At 35.8% G+C, this 17,119-nt stretch overlaps 1 protein-coding gene across 1 annotated transcript in view; it reads left to right on the top strand.

Annotated features, from left to right (window-relative positions):
• Positions 1-17,119, top strand: part of ATAD1 (ATPase family AAA domain containing 1) — a 56,086-nt gene that overhangs the window by 17,692 nt on the left and 21,275 nt on the right. Inside the window, exons 5-6 of the mRNA XM_029245713.1 lie at positions 2,505-2,705; positions 9,044-9,150. Of these exons, the coding sequence (XP_029101546.1) occupies positions 2,505-2,705; positions 9,044-9,150 (308 nt within the window). The remainder of the gene's footprint in view (positions 1-2,504; positions 2,706-9,043; positions 9,151-17,119) is intronic.

The raw sequence follows: 17,119 nt of genomic DNA, 5'->3' as shown, positions 1-17,119 counted from the left end.
CACCATTTGGACAAATTTTTTATTAAACCTTGAAAGTAAATAAACTAGTCCGAAAAAGGAAGAAAGAAAAGTTGGTCACTAATAAGATAATATATTTTTCACTAATGAGGATTATCTCAAATTTGGATTTGTTTGTCCCAATACTTCTTTTCTTCCTCATCCTAAATCTTTATTTACATGCAGTACTTAGGAAGTGAAGCCTTTGTCCAAAACATCCATCTTAAAGAGGGGTTTGAATTTTTAAGTCTCTACAAAGCACAAAATAATAAACACGTTTTTAATTCTGTTGAAAATGGTTGTAAAAGTATCAGACTAAGTTCTAAAAACTAGTTAAAATGTTATAAAACTAATAATTAAAGCTAAATGCCTCACATTCATTTGCAGAACCACTCGTTTATCTTCATAAATATTAACGTGGTGGACTCCACTTCAACAAAGGATATAGAAAACGTGCCATTTTCAAATAATATTATTGCTGTACTTACTGATAAAGTATCAGATGGGACAACATGGATCTTAGTGAAGCTTAAGATACATACAGAAATGGGGATTAAACAGTTGAATAAATAATTTTAAAGCTAACATTTATGTAATTACCACCCAGGTCAAGAAGTGAACATTGATTGTTCCTCATGTGAACCTTATCTGTCACAGCTCCATCCTCCAGAAGATTATGAAATCGAGAAGTTTTCATTGCATGTTAAATTTTTAGACATTAGTAAATAACTGCTCAATTAATAATACTAATTATAATCCCTGAAATAATTAGAAAAACTTAATCCTACTAGGAGGTACCAAAACTAAACTATTAGGAATAAAATATTCAAACTGATAAATGAATACTTTGAAACAAATCTGACAGTCTGAGAGTATTCCATGTGTTTATGAAGTGATGGTGTAGCTGCAAAGTCAACAAAATATGAAGACTTTTGCATCATTAGTTCTAAAAACCTGAGATTCAAGTAATACATATTAAAAGTTTGCTAGTAGACCTGCATTCCATGTTAAATTATATGATCAAAATAATAAATGTAATAATTCCATATGTTTTCAGCTTCACTTGAATTCGATGGCATTAGACTATATTCTGTATTGTTCACATGAGCCATCTAAAAGTGTCAGTAGAAGGTTCAAATTTAACTGACTTAACTGAACTTTTACTACCTAAATGAACGTAATTAAAAAATGCAAGGACTCCTTGACAAAATTAACATACACTGGCAGTGCTTATGGATTTAAAATTTTAAATCAGCTTTAGAAGGGTTTAATTTAAAATGATTAAACATGAGTTAGTTGAATCTTGAAGAATTATTAAGACCACTAGAAATATCTATGTGTGCTTGAGGAGGAGTTTGAACATTATTTTGAAATGTTTGGCACGAAAAAAATTTGGTAGGTTATAGAACCAAGCTCAAGTTTCTCATTTTTTAAAAAATGTAAGTTTGGCGGGGGGAGGTTTATATAAAGTACTTACTTTTCTTCCCTCATATTTTGTTTTTTATTTTTATTACATAATAGGAGTATTTTGTATAACTCCAGATTCTCTCCATTTTAACCCCAGCATGCTGCCTAAATTGTATTTATTTATTTGGTCATGGTGTGTGGGATCTTAACTCCCCAACCAGGGATGGAACCCAGGCCCCAGCAGTAAAGCACTGCGTTCTAACCACTGGACCGCCAGGGAATTCCCAATGTTGTCATTCTTTAAGTGCTATTACATGAGAAAAGTCGAGAAGCTCTAGATTAAGGAAATATTTAAAGAAGTTTTCAGATGATGATTTTTGTCAGCCCTGTCTGTAAATGATCTGTAGTCAGGGCCATAATTTTAGTATTATATTAACTTAGAAAATGCTACCTCATTTTAGATGAAAAACAGTTGGTGATGATTCCCCTAATTTCTCAAGACCTCAGTCTGTTTAGATCTTTTATATATTAAAAGACTTACCTTAAATTGCATTTAGCAGCAAATTGCTGTCAGTGGAGACTCTAGGTTAATAATATAGTTTTATTCCTAGGAAATTAAAACAGGAGTGACTGGTGATTTCTTTTTAAGAAAAGATCATTATCTTAAGTCTCTGAGCAATAGCAAAACAGTGTTTTCTACAGTCTATTTTGAAGTTGTTCATTTTCTCTGGGCTGTTGTCATTGTGCTATAGGGCTCTTAGCTTGTGAAGGGGAAGGGCATTAGACGATTTTATTTGTCAACGACTGATCAAGAGGTGTGAGTTTGGATGTCAAGATGATTGTCTTTAATATCCTGAACCGGACCATTTCATGAAGGGAGGAAGCACAAGGGTGCTATAATCCCAAATACATGTCATCACTAACACAAACTTAGAATATAACACCTTCCTTTCTACTATAAGAAAAGATTAATAAAAATGGAAGTGAATATTGCGAAAAAGTTTCATGTGGACAGAATTAATATTATGTTGATTTTCCCATAAACTAGCAAATATCTCTTTCTCTTAAAGGAAATAATAAAATAACATGTTAATTTTCAGGTGTACTTCTCTATGGGCCTCCAGGCTGTGGTAAAACGTTGATTGCCAAGGCTACAGCCAAAGAAGCAGGTTGTCGATTTATTAACCTTCAGCCTTCAACACTGACAGATAAGTGGTATGGAGAATCTCAGAAACTGGCTGCTGCTGTTTTCTCCCTTGCCATAAAGCTACAGCCTTCCATCATCTTTATAGACGAAATAGGTATGCTATGTTTTTAAACAGTATGCAGTGGGCTTTCGTGTACATGTTTCCTCATGCATATGTTTGTCCAGGGTAGATACCTAGAGGTTGAACCGTTAGGTTGTGTGATGTGTCCATCTTCAACCTCACTAGGATTACCAGTTCTTCAAAGTGATTATACCCGTTTACACTCTCACCAGTATACAGTTTGTTTCCCTACATACTCCCCCAAAACTTATCTTTTCAGGCACTGTCATTAATTTTTGTCAACTTAAAGAGCAAAAATTATGTCATCATTGTTTTGTGTTTCCCTGCTTAGTAAATTTGTGCATCTTTTAACATGTTGACTAGCCATTTAGGTTTCCTTGCTTGTAAATTGCCGGTTTTTCTTTGGGGTTATTTGCAGTTTTCTTAGTAATTCTTTGATGATGTTTTATTATGATTGCAAATATTTTCTAGACTGGCTTATCTTTTCACTTTATGATAGTTTCTTTTATGGAGATTTAGATTTAAATGTAGTTACATTTATCAGTTTTTTTCCTTTATGGCTTATACTTCTTGTGTCTGGTTTACAAATCCCTTCACTACCTCCATAAATACTCCTTTTTAAAATATATAACGTGAAGTAGGAATCTAGTTTAATTCCTTGCCATATGGACAGTCAGCTTATAAATAGATCATCTTTCTCTGTATGTCATGACTTTTATATTAGTGGGCTTTTTCTCTATTTTATGGATCATCTATATTTTTATTATAATTTATATAATAATAAAGCTACAGTAATTAAAACTAGCTTTGAATAAATTTACTATTATAATTATATGTAATATGATAAGCTATATAGAAATATATATAAAGATAGGTATAGATATAAAGTATTTTGGTTAACTTGTTTGCCTTGTGTATCTTTCTCATCAATTTATTCCATTTATTTTGGATTTTTGCTTTGACTTTTGCACAAAGGAGCATATAGCTGGATTTTTAAAACTTTTAATCTGAGGCTCTTTAACCAGGAGCTGTGGTCGGTTTGCTTTCATTTTGATAGCTGATATATTTAGATTTATTTCTACCACATAACTGTGTGCTTTTTATGGATATTTACCAATCTAGTGGACTTTTGCACTTTTTTAATTCCCTTTTCCCTCGCACAGGTTTAGAAGTTATGTACAGTTGACCCTTGAACAACAGGTTTGAATGGGTCCACTTATACGTGGATTTTTCTCAACAGTAAAAACTCTTTTATCACCACATGAACAGCAGCTACGGAGGAACCGTGTATATAGAGGGCCAACTGTAAATTATATGTGGATTTTGGACTATGGAAAGGCTCAGCGCCCATAATTCATACCTTCTTCAAGTGTCAACTGTATTCTTTTTCTTTTAGCATACATTTAGCACAGCTACTTGTCTTAAAAGTCTAGGCTAATTATTTCTCACATCTTCCCCAATAATACAGGGACCTTAGAACTCTTGGATACTAATCATTCCTCTCATCTCTTATATGTTTTTGTTAACAGTTTCTCTTGTTTTTTACTTTTCCATATTGTTATTTTTATACTGGCAGTGCTTGTTTAGAGATCCACTTTGCCAGTTATTTTGCTCACTATTACTTTTTGCACCTGCCTTTTCTGGATTTAATTTCCTTCTTACTGAAGTCTGTCAAAATTCTTTCAGCAATGATTGTGAGTACAGTGAGTTGTCTTTGTGTGAAAATGTGTTGACTCTGTTTTTATTGTTAAATGATACAGAATTATTTTCTTTCAGCATTTTAAAGCCAAAAGTTTGTTGTCTACCAGTCTTTCTCGTCGCTTTTGAGAATTCTGCTTATAGCCTAATATTTCTTTGTAATTAATCTATCTTTTCTCTCTAGTTGCTATTGAATATTGCAAGACTTCTGTTTTATTATATATATATTTTTTCTTCAACTCTCTACTTAATTTTGAGTCATTTCCATAGTTGTAACATCTAGTTCTCTACCATATTTCGTCAGTTCTAAAACATACAGTTTTATTTTAGTTTTTTACATTTTAACATCCCTGAAATTGGGATAGCATGTTATAATTTAATTGGCAGTAGTTAAAAATTTTTGTCGATACATAAAATAATGGTGAAACTCAAAAGTCAGTCAGTCATTGAGTAAGTAATAAAAAGCGATTCTTTGCTTGGCTGTGTTCAGTCTTGCAACAATTGGGTTTGTATTCTGCCAATCATATTTGAATTTTAGAAGTTCTGTTTATTTTTCAAATTTATCTATTTTCACTATAACTTGCTCTTCTGTTAAAATTTCAATCCCTTTTATGTCTTCAAAATTTTAAACTTTTTTCTTTTGTGGTACGAGGGCCTCTCACTGTTGTGGCCTCTCCCGTTGCGGAGCACAGGCTCCGGACCTGCAGGCTCAGCGGCCATGGCTCACGGGCTTAGCCGCTCCGTGGCATGTGGGATCTTCCCGGACCAGGGCACGAACCCGTGTCCCCTGCATTGGCAGGCGGATTCTCAACCACTGCTCCACCGGGAAGCCCACATACTATTTTTATATAGTTCTTTGGATTGTTCTGTTTGAAATTTTACTTCTTTATATTGTTAACTCTCTTTCATAGTGATTTGTTTCCGTGTGTCATTTCTAACTCTAGATTGCTTAGGACTTGCTTTTATATGAGAATTCTGTGTTGCCTAAAATAATCCAGAGTAGTTTTTCTGTCTTCCACTTAGAGGCTTTAGGCTCTAATTTCTCGATGTTCCTAAACTGAATGACAGTTTGAATTTAGACTTCAGGCCTGAGAGAGAGCCCCTGTGATCTTGGTTTTTAATTTTTCAGGGGGGACATATTTCCCTCCAGAGCCCAGGCCAAGACAGACAAGCGTCCTTAACTCCCTGTAGTGGTGAGCGGAAATTTTTTTCTTGTCTGTACTTTCTGTGAGTGTACATCCTTTTGGGCATCTCGGCTTCAGCATGGATATTAACACCAAAGCAGAACCTCCTGATGCTACCCATGCATACCTGTTGTGTACACAAACACACACACAAACAGTGGCATAATCATCTCAAAATCTCACCATTCTTTTTTTCAGTTCTCTCTTTTCCTGATATCCAGGATTTTTTTTCTATCCTTCTTGCAATCTCAGATATTCCGTAACCTTTTTTTAATTACTATTTTTTAGAACAGCTTTAAGTTTACAGAAGACTTGAGCAAAAAGTACAGAGTTCCCATATCCCCCCACACACACACAGTTTCCCTGTTATCAATACTTTGTGTTAATGTGATATATTTGTTATAATTAATGAACCATTATTGGTATGTTATTAATAACTAAAGTCCATAGTTTATATTAAGGTTCATTCTGTGTTGTACAGTTCTGTGGTCTTTGACAAATGCATAGTATCATGTATATACTCTTACAATATCAGGCAGCATAGTTTCACCACCCTAAAAATCCCCTGTGCTCTACCTGTTCATCCCTCTCAAACTCCTCCCTCCCAGACTCCTAGCTGCACTGTCTCTGTTGTTTTGCCTTTTACAGAATATCATACAGTTGGAATCAGGTAACATGTAGCTTTCTCAGACTGGCTTCTTTCACTTAGCAATATGCATTTGTTTCCTCCATTATCTTTTTATGGCTTGGTAGCTCATTTCTTTATATTGCTGAATCATATTCCATTGTATGGTTGTACCACAGTTTGTTTATCCATTCATCTATTAAAGGACCTCTTGGTTGCTTCCAGTTTTGTGCAATTATGAGTAAAGCTGCTAACAACAGAGATATGCAGGATTTTGTGTGGACTTAAGTTTCTAACTCAGCTGGGTAAATACCTAGGAGCTCAATTGCTGGATTGTATGGTAAATCTGTGTTTAACTTTGTAAGAAACTACCAGATGTATTTCAGAGTGGCTATTTGCACTTAAAAGTTCCACCAGCAGTTCTACCATTTTGCAGTTCTACCAGCAGTAAATGAGAGGTCCTGTTTCTCCACTCCTCTCCAGCACTTGGTATTACCAATTTTTTGGATTTTAGCTATCCTAATAAGTGTGTAGTGGTGTCTCGTTTTAATTTGCACGTCCCCAGTGACGTATATTGTTGAGCATCTTTTTTTTCATATGCTTATTTGCCATCTGTATATCTTCTTTGGTGGGGTCTCTGTTCATATCTTTTGCTCATTTTTTTTTTTTTTTGAAGGTGGATTTTTTTTTTAATTAATTTATTTTTGGCTGTGTTGGGTCTTCGTTTCTGTGCGAGGGCTTTCTCTAATTGCAGCGAGTGGGGGCCACTCTGCATCGTGGTGTGCGGGCCTCTCACTGTCATGGCCTCTCTTGTTGCGGAGCACAGGCTCCAGATGCGCAGGCTCAGTAGTTGTGGCTCACGGGCCTAGTTGCTCTGTGGCATCTTCCCAGACCAGGGCTCGAACCCGTGTCCCCTGCATTGGCAGGCAGATTCTCAACCACTGCGCCACCAGGGAAGCCCTTTTGCTCATTTTTTAACTGGGTTGTTTTCTTGTTGAATTTTAAGAGTTCTTTGTATATTTTGGATACAAGTCCTTTATCAGATATGTTTTTATACAATAAATATTTTTTTCCAGTCTGTGGCTTATCTTTTCTCTTAATAATGTCTTCCACAGGGCAGGAATTTTATTTTTAATAAACTCCGACTTACACATTTTTTTCTTGGATGGATTGTGCTTTTGGTGTTGTATGTAAAAGTTCATCACCAAACCCAGGGTTCCCTAAATTTTCTCCTGTATTATCTTCATAAGTTTTATAGCTTTTTGTTTTACATTTAGGTCTGTGTTCTGTTTTGAGTTTTGTGAAATGTATAAGGTCTGTGTCCAGGTCTGTTTTTTTGCATATGGATGTCCGATTGTTCTAGCACTATTTATCAGATATGCGTTAACTTTAAAAAAAAATCTTATTCAGTCTTTTTGTCAGTGTTTACATACATGTCTTTTTCCACTGTCTTCAGCATTCTGAGCTTTTATATTCAGTGTGTCTCGTGTAAGCAGTATACAGTTGGGTTTTGTGTTTTTTTAATCCAGTCTAATATCTTAAACAGGTAATTGCATACTCTAGACCATTTACATTTAATGTAACTACTGATATAGTTAGGTTATTTGTACTTTGATCCAGCATTTTAAGTTTTTCATATTATTTTAAGCAGCCATCTTGCCAGACCACTTCTTAGAAATGAAGATAATTTAAGAATAATTAATAGCAGAATTATGGTAGTTAAGTAGGCAGCTGAATTTACACAATTTATCTTTAAAAAATAAGCAATTTTAAAATGACTAGATTTTATACATCCAGAATAAATGGGTACATTTATTGTACATGGTACAACAATGGTACATATTGTACACGATTAGAACTATAAAAGAAAATACAGGATATGTGTTTGCCATCACAAAACTATCATGTCACAGTAATGTGTTTTTGCTGTAATTACTTTGTAAAAAAATTTTTCGTTTTTTAAAGCTTGGACCCAGCACATTAAAAAGCATTTTCATGTCACTTGCATGTATGATTGACAGACTTCCAAGTTTTAGTTTTAATGTTGAAATGTGAAAGTTATTGAGAAATGCCGGTGATTTGAAGGGATACAAGACAAAACATTTGAAACAAGATTGTACTGGAAAATATAGGATTTGTTTTTATTGTCTTTTTTTCATTTTTAGGATATACCACCTTTCAGTCCTTTCGTTCTAGACGGAAAATATTTTCCCCCTTCTAAAAGTATTTCATGTTCATTATAGATAATTTGGAAGACAGAAAAGAATTCAAGAGAAAATTAAGATTGTCCATCAGTATCACTGAGAGATAACCAAAGTTATTAGCATTTTGGTGTATTTCATTAAAGGTTTTTTTACCCTGTATAACGTATATGTACATGCATGCCAGCATGTATGTTTTAAACCATTTCCTGTCCTATATTTTCCCACTTAACAGTGTTTTGAGATTTTCCAGTATCATTTTTATTTATTACCAGGAAAAATGTATGAGGAAAAAGGATGTGATCCCATAATTAAGAACACATAGGATGCAGAGAACCTGGAAAGTTAGGACCAAAGCACACAGACTTTTGCTCTAAGACACTACATGATCCTTTTTAGCCTCTCAGCACTAGATCCTTTACTTCTTTTATATATGTTGGTATGAATGTATTTTTAGGAAAGAAATGAGGATTGTGAATTGATTGTTTTAATTTGCTGGATAATTTGTCAAAGTAGTTATATCAGAGTAATGTATGAAAAGGCATATTTGAACCCTTTTCTTTGTAATCTTTCATAAAATTTTCAGCTTTTAATTAACGATTTGAAATTATGTAAAGAGTAATTTATTACTGATTTGTAAGGTTAAGGATTTTTTTCTTCTAGACTCCTTTCTACGAAACCGTTCAAGTTCTGACCATGAAGCTACAGCCATGATGAAAGCTCAGTTTATGAGTCTCTGGGATGGATTGGATACTGATCACAGCTGCCAGGTATTTGAAAGTAGCCTGCTTTAATTTGTGTTATTCTTGGTGGTGGTGTTAATAGAAAATTTGGCTGCTTGTTAAGCTTATTTACAGAATTATTTTTCATAGCTTATACTTACCAATAAATGATGAGAATCTGAAAGAATATGGTTTGTGTATATCTTCATCCATTTTGAGGGCTTTGTAATTAATAAAATGTTAAAAAGATTTCCCAAATGCTCAAAACAAATACAAGAATAAGAGAGAAAACCAGGGTATTAGAACCATCTATGTCAAGGAAAAGGAAGTGACAAGTGGCTATGAGTATTCTGTACATTTCGTTTGACTCTTATCATAAATCCTTATAGTCTTTACTCTCAGTTCTTATGTCACTTTTAAAAAATATATATATAGTCGTGTGTATATGTTAATCCCAAACTCCTCATTTATCCCTCTCTCCCACCTTTCCCCTTTGGTAACCATAAGTTTGTTTTCTATGTCTGTGAGTCTGTTTCTGTTTTGTAAGTTCATTTGTATCATTTTTTTAGATTCCACATATAAGTGATATCATGTGATATTTGTCATTCTCTGTCTGAATTACTTCACTTAATATGATAACCTCTAGGACCATCCATACTGCTGCAAATGGCATTATTTTATTCCTTTTTGTGTCTGAATAATATTCCACTGTATATATGTACCACATCTTCTTTGTCCATTCATGTGTCAGTGGGCATTTAGGTTGCTTCCATGTCTTGGCTGTTGTAAATTGTCCTGCTGTGACCTTTGGGGTGAATATATCTTTTCGAATTATGGTTTTCTCCAGATACATGCCCAGGAGTGGGATTGCTGGATCCTATGGTACCTCTATTTTTAGTTTTTAAAGGAACCTCCATACTGTTCTCCATAGTGGCTGTACCAATTTACATTCCCACCAACAATGTAGGAAGATTCCCTTTTCTCCAAACCCTCTCCAGCATTTATTTTTTGTACACTTTTTAATGATGGCCATTCTGACTGGTGTAAAGTGATACCTCATTGTAGTTTCAATTTGCATTTTTCTAATAATTAGCGATCTTGAGCATCTTTTCATGAGCTTTTTGACCATCTATATGTCTTCTTTGAAGAAATGTCTATTTAGGTCTTATGCCCATTTTTTGATTGGGTTGTGTGTTTTTTTGATGTTGAGCTGCATGAGCTGTTTGTAATATTTTGGAAATTAATAGTTAGATCCCATGTGTTTATTTTTGTTTTTTATTTTCATTACTCTAGGAGGTAGATCCAAAAAGATCTTGCACAATTTATATCAAAGAGTTTACCTCTAAGAATTTTATAGTATATGGTCTTACATCTGGGTCTTTAAGCCTTTTTTTTTTAAATTAATTTTTACTGGAGTATAGTTGCTTTACAATGTTGTGTTAGTTTCTACTGTACAGCAAAATGAATCAGCTATACATATACATATATCCTCTCTTTTTTAGATTTCCTTCTCATTTAGGTCACCACAGTGCATTAAGTAGAGTTCTCTGTTCTATACAGTATGTTCTCATTAGTTGTCTATTTAATACGTAGTATCATAGTGTATAGTGTCAATCCCAGTCTCCCAATTCCTCCCATCCCCCCTTTCCCCATTGATATCCAAACATTTATTCTCTACGTCTGTGTCTCTATTTCTGCTATGCATATGAGATCATCTATACCATTTTTCTAGATTCCACATATATGCGTTAATATATGATATTTGTTTTTCTCTTTCTGACTTACTTCACTCTGTATGACACTCTCTGGGTCCATCCACGTCTCTACAAATGACTCAATTTCTTTCCTTTTTATGGCTGAGTAATATTCCATTGTATATATGTACCACATCTTCTTTATCCATTCCTCTGTTGATGGACGTGTAGGTTGCTTCCATGTCCTGGCTACTGTAAATAGTGCTACTGTGAACATTGGGGTGCATGTCTTTTTGAATTATGGTTTTCTCTGGGTATATGCTCAGTAGTGGGATGGCTGGGTCATATGGTAGTTCTATTTTTAGTTTTTTAAGAAACCTCCATACTGTTTTCCATGGTGGCTGTATCAGTTTACATTCCCACCAACAATGCGTGAGGATTCCCTTTTCTCCACACCCTCTCCAACATTTATTGTTCGTAGATTTTTTGATGATGGCCGTTCTGACCAGTGTGAGGTGATACCTCATTGTAGTTTTGCATTTCTCTGATAATTAGTGATGTTGAACATCTTTTCATGTGTTTGTTCGTCATCCATGTGTCTTCTTCGGAGAAATGTCTATTTAGGTCTTCCACCCAATTTTTTGATGGGTTGTTTGTTTTTTTGATATTGAGCTGCATGAGCTGTTTGTATATTTTGGAGATTAATCCTTTGTCAGTTGCTTCATTTGCAAATATTTTCTCCCATTCTGAGGGTTGTCTTTTTGTCTCATTTATGGTTTCCTTTGCTGTGAAAAGCTTTTAAGTTTCATTAGGTCCCATTTATTTTTGTTTTTATTTCCATTTCTCTAGGAGGTGGGTCAAAAAGGATCTTGCTGTTATTTATGTCATAGAGTGTTTTTCCTATGTTTTCCTCTAAGAGTTTTATAGTGTCTGGCCTTACATTTAGGTCTTTAATCCATTTTGAGTTTATTTTTGTGTATGGTGTTAGGGAGTGTTCTAATTTCATACTTTTACATGTAGCTGTCCAGTTTTCCCAGCACCACTTATTGAAGAGACTTTTTCTCCATTGTGTATTCTTGCCTCCTTTATCAAAAATAAGGTGACTGTATGTGTGTGGGTTTATCTCTGGACTTTCTATCCTGTTCCATTGATCTATATTTCTGTTTTTGTGCCAGTACCATACTGTCTTGATTACTGTAGCTTTGTAGTATAGTCTGAAGTCTGGGCGCCTGATTCTTCCAGGTCCGTTTTTCTTTCTCAAATTGCTTTGGCTATTTGGGGTCTTTTGTGTTTCCATACAAATTGTGAAATTTTTTCTTCTAGTTCTGTGAAAAATGCCATTGGTAGTTTGATAGGGATTACATTGAATCTGTAGATAGATTTGGGTAGTATAGTCATTTTCACAATATTGATTCTTCCAATCCAAGAACATGGTACATCTCTCCATCTGTTTGTATCATCTTTAATTTCTTTCATCAGTGTCTTATAGTTTTCTGCATACAGGTCTTTTGTCTCCTTAGGTAGGTTTATTCCTAGGTATTTTATTCTTTTTGTTGTAGTGATAAGTGGTAGTGTTTCCTTAATTCCTCTTTCAGGTTTTTCATCATTAGTATATAGAAATGCAAGAGATTTCTGTACATTGATTTTGTATCCTGCTACTCCACTAGATTCATTGATTAGCTCTAGTAGTTTTCTGGTAGCATCTTTAGGATTCTCTATGTATAGTATCATGTCATCTTCAAACAGTGACAGCTTTACTTCTTTTCCGATTTGGATTCCTTTTATTTCCTTTTCTTCTCTGATTGCTGTGACTAAGAGTTCCAAACTATGTTGAGTAATAGTGGTGAGAGTGGGCAATCTTGTCTTGTTCCTGATCTTAGAGGAAATGGTTTCAGTTTTTCACCACTGAGAATGATGTTGGCTGTGAGTGTGTCATATATGGCCTTTATTATGTTGAGGTAGTTTCCCTCTATGCCTACTTTCTGGAGACTTTATTATAAATGGGTGTTGAATTTTATCAAAAGCTTTTTCTGCATCTGCTGAGATGATCATGTGGTTTTTATCCTTCACTTTGTTAATATGGTGTATCACATTGACTGATTTGCATATATTGAAGAATCCTTGGATTCATGGGATAAACCTCACTTAATCATGGTGTATGATCCTTTTAATATGCTTTTGGATTCTGTTTGCTAGTATTTTGTTGAGGATTTTTGCATCAGAGATATTTGCCTGTAGTTTTCTTTTTTTGTGACATCTTTGTCTGGTTTTGGTGTCAGGGTGATGGTGGCCTTGTAGAATGAGTTTCAGAGTGTTCCTCCCTCTGCTAAATTTTGGAAGAGTTTGAGAAGGATAGGTGGGCTGTTGTTTGTTAGAAGATTTTTAATCACAGTTTCAATTTCAGTGCTTGTGATTGGTCTCTTTATATTTTCTATTTCTTCCTGGTTCATTCTCGGAAGGTTGTGCTTTTTGAGAATTTGTACATTTCTTCCAGGTTGTCCATTTTATTGGCCTACAGTTGCTTGTAGTAATCTCTCATGATCCTTTGTGTTTCTGCAGTGTCAGTTGTTACTTCTCCTTTTTCATTTCTAGTTCTGTTAACTTGAGTCTTCTTCCTTTTTTTCTTGATGAGTCTGGCTAATGGTTTATCGTTTATCTTCTCAAAGAACCAGCTTTTAATTTTATTGATCTTTGCTATGTTTCCTTCATTTCATTTTCATTTATTTCTGATCTGATCTTTATGATTTCTTTCCTTCTGCTTACTTTGGGGGTATTTTTGTTCTTCTTTCTGTAATTGCTTTAGGTGTAAGGTTAGGTTGTTTATGAGATTTTTCTTGTTTCTTGAGGTATGATTGTATTGCTATAAACTTCCCTCTTAGAACTGCTTTTCCTGCATCCCATAGGTTTTGGGTCTTCGTGTTTTCATTGTCATTTGTTTCTAGGTATTTTTTGATTTCCTCTCTGATTTCTTCAGTTATTCCTTGGTTATTTAGTGGCATGTTGTTTAGCCTCCATGTGTTTGTATTTTTTACAGTTTTTTTTTCCTGTAATTGATATCTAGTCTCACAGCGTTGTGGTCAGAAAAGATACTTGATATGATTTCACTTTTCTTAAATTTACCAAGGCTTGGTTTGTGACCCAAGATATGGTCTATCCTTGAGAATGTTCCATGAGCACTTGAGAAGAAAGTGTATTCTGTTGTTTCTGGATGGAATGTCCTATAAATAAATATCAGTTAAGTCCATCTTGTTTAATGTGTCATTTAAAGCTTGTGCTTCCTTATTTAGTTTCATTTTAGGATGATCTGTCCATTGGTAAAGTGGCATGTTAAAAGTCCCCGACTATTATTGTATTACTGTCACTCTCTCCTTTCATGGCTTTTAACATTTGCCGTATATATTGAGGTTCTCCTATGTTGGTTGCATATATATTTACCATTATTATATCTTTTTCTTGGATTGATCCCTTGATCATTATGCAGTGTCCTTCCTTGTCTCTTGTAACAGTCTTTATTTTAAAGTCTGTTTTGTCTGATATGAGTATCACTACTCCAGCTTTCTTTTTTTTTTTTTTTTTTTTTTTGTGGTACGTGGCCCTCTCACTGTTGTGGCCTCTCCCGTTGCGGAGCACAGGCTCCGGACATGCAGGCTCAGCGGCCATGGCTCACGGGCCTAGCCGCTCCACGGCATGTGGGATCCTCCCAGACCGGGGCATGAACCCGTGTCCCCTGCATCAGCAGGCAGACTCTCAACCACTGCTCCACCAGGGAAGCCCTCCAGCTTTCTTTTGATTTCAATTTGCATGGAATATCTTTTTCCATTCTCTCACTTTCAGTCTGTACGTGTCCCTCAATCTGAAGTGGGTCACTTGTAGACAGTATATATGTGGGTCTTTGTTTTGTATCCGTTCAGCCAGCCTATGTCTTTTGGTTGGAGCATTTAATACATTTTCATTTAAGGTAATTATTGATATGAATGTTCTTATTGCCATTGGGTTAATTGTTTTGGATTTGTTTTTGCAGTTTTCTTTTCCTCTTTTGTTCTCTTGTGATTTGATGACTATGTTTAGTGTTGTGTTTGGATTCCTTTTTCTTTTTTTGTATGTATATCTATTGTTGGTTTTTGGTTTGCAGTTACCATGAGGTTTTGATATACCGGTCTGATATACCAGTCTATATATATATATATATATATATATGATTGTTTTAAGTTGCTGGTCTCAAGTTCAAATGCATTTACAGTATCGTGCTTTTGTACTCTCCTCACAATTGCTGGTTTTGATATCATATCCGCATGTGGATGACTTTCTACCTTTACTGTATGTTTGCCTTTACCAGTGAGCTTCCATTCATAATTTTCTTGTTTCCAGTTGTGGGCTTTAGCATTTGTTGTAAAGCTGGTTTGGTGATGCTGAATTCTCTTAGCTTTTGAGTGTCCATAAAGCTTTTGATTTTTCTGTCAAATCGAATGAGAGTCTTGCTGGGTAGAGTATTCTTGGTTGTAGGTTTTTTCCTTTCATCACTTTAAAAATATCACGCCACTCCACTCCATTGTGGCCTACAGAGTTTTTGCTGAAAAATCAGCTCATTACCTTATGGGGATTCCCTTGTATGTTATTTGTTTTTTCCTGTTGTTTTTAATATTTTCTCTGTCTTTAATTTTTTCAACTTTATTACTATGTGTCTTGTCATGTCCCTCCTTGGGTTTATTCTTCATGGGACTCTCTGCGCTTCCTGGACTTGAGTGACTGTTTCCTGTCCCACGTTAGGGAATTTTTCAGCTATGATCTATTCAAATATTATCTCAGGCCCTTTCTCTCTTTCCTCCTTCTGGGACCCCTGTAATGTGAATGTTAGTGTGTTTAATGTTGTTCCATTGGTCTCTTAAGCTGTCTTCCTTTCTTTTCATTCTTTTTTCCTTATTGTGTTCCACAGCAGTGATTTCCACCATTCTGTCTTCCAGGTCAGTTATCTGTTCTTCTGCCTCAGTTATTTTGCTGTTGATTCTTTCTAGTGTATTTTTCATTTTGGTTATTGTATTCTTCAACTCTGTTTCTTTGTTCTTTATATCTTCTAGCTCTTTGTTAAGCATTTCTTGTATCTTTTCAGTCTGTGCCTCCATTCTTTTCCCGAGATCATGGATCATCTTTACTATCATTACTCTGAGTTCTTTTTTGGGTAGATTGCCTATCTCCACTTCACTTAGTTGTTCTTCTGGGGTTTTATCTTGTTCCTTCATCTGGAACATATTTCTCTGCCGTCTTATTTTGTCTTAACTTTCTGTGTTTGTGGTCTCCATTCCGCAGGCTGCAGTGTTGTAGTTCCTCTTGCTTCTGGTGTCTGTCCCCTGGTGGATGAGGCTGGTCTAGAGACTTGTGCAGGCTTCCTGGTGGGAGGGACTTGTGCCTGCCCACTGGAGATTGGAGCTGGGTCGTGTCCCTCTGGTGGGCAGGGCCGTGTCACGGGGTGCATTTAGAGGTGGCTGTGGTCTCAGGAAGACTTTAGGCAGCCTGTCTGCTGATGGGTGGGGCTGTGCTCCAGCCCTGTTGGTTGTTTGGCCTGAGGCGTTCCAGCACTGGATCCTACAGTGGGGCCTCATCTTGATGTCAAAATGGCAGACTTCCGGAGAGCTCATGCCAATGAATACTCCCTAGTACCTCTGCCACCAGTGTCCTTGTCCCCACAGTGAGCCACAGCCGCCACCCTGCCTCCCCAGGAGACCCTCCAAGACCAGCACGTAGGTCTTCTCCAGGCTCCTGTGAAGTCACTGCTTTTTCGCTGGGTCCTGGTACACACAGGACCTTGAGTGTGCCCTCCATGCATGGAGTTCCTGTAATCAAGCCCCACTGGCCTTCAAAGCCAAATGCTCTGGGGGCTCCTCCTGCTGATGCCAGACCCCCAGTCTGGGCAGCCTGATGTGGGACTCAGAACTCTCACTCCTGTGGGAGAACTTCTGCAACATAATTACTTTCTAGTTTGTGGGTCACCCACCCAGCAGGTATGGGATTTGATTATATATTATACGATTGCATCCCTCCTATGCTCTCTTTGTGACTTCTTCTTTGTCTTTGGATGTAGAATATCTTCTTTGGTTGGTTCAAGTCTTTTTTTGTTGATGGTTGTTCAGCAGTTAGTTGTGATTTTGGTGTTTTCATGAGAGAAGGCGAGTGCAAGTTCTTTTACTGTGACATCTTGTTTCCAACCCAGGTCCATCCTTTCTTAGTTAAAGTGGGGCTGCATGTTTTTCCTTGCAAGCTCTCAGATGTTCTAAACTGTAATTTCCTTTTCTGTAAGGTTCTAAGGAATGATTAAAAGAAGCTAGAAA

Source organism: Monodon monoceros, unplaced genomic scaffold, assembly GCF_005190385.1.
Source record: "Monodon monoceros isolate NGI ecotype Baffin Bay Population unplaced genomic scaffold, NGI_Narwhal_1 Super_Scaffold_4, whole genome shotgun sequence".
Lineage (NCBI taxonomy): Eukaryota > Metazoa > Chordata > Mammalia > Artiodactyla > Monodontidae > Monodon > Monodon monoceros.
The sequence above is the reverse complement of the archived record's forward strand: the minus strand, read 5'-3'. Positions and strand labels throughout refer to the sequence as shown.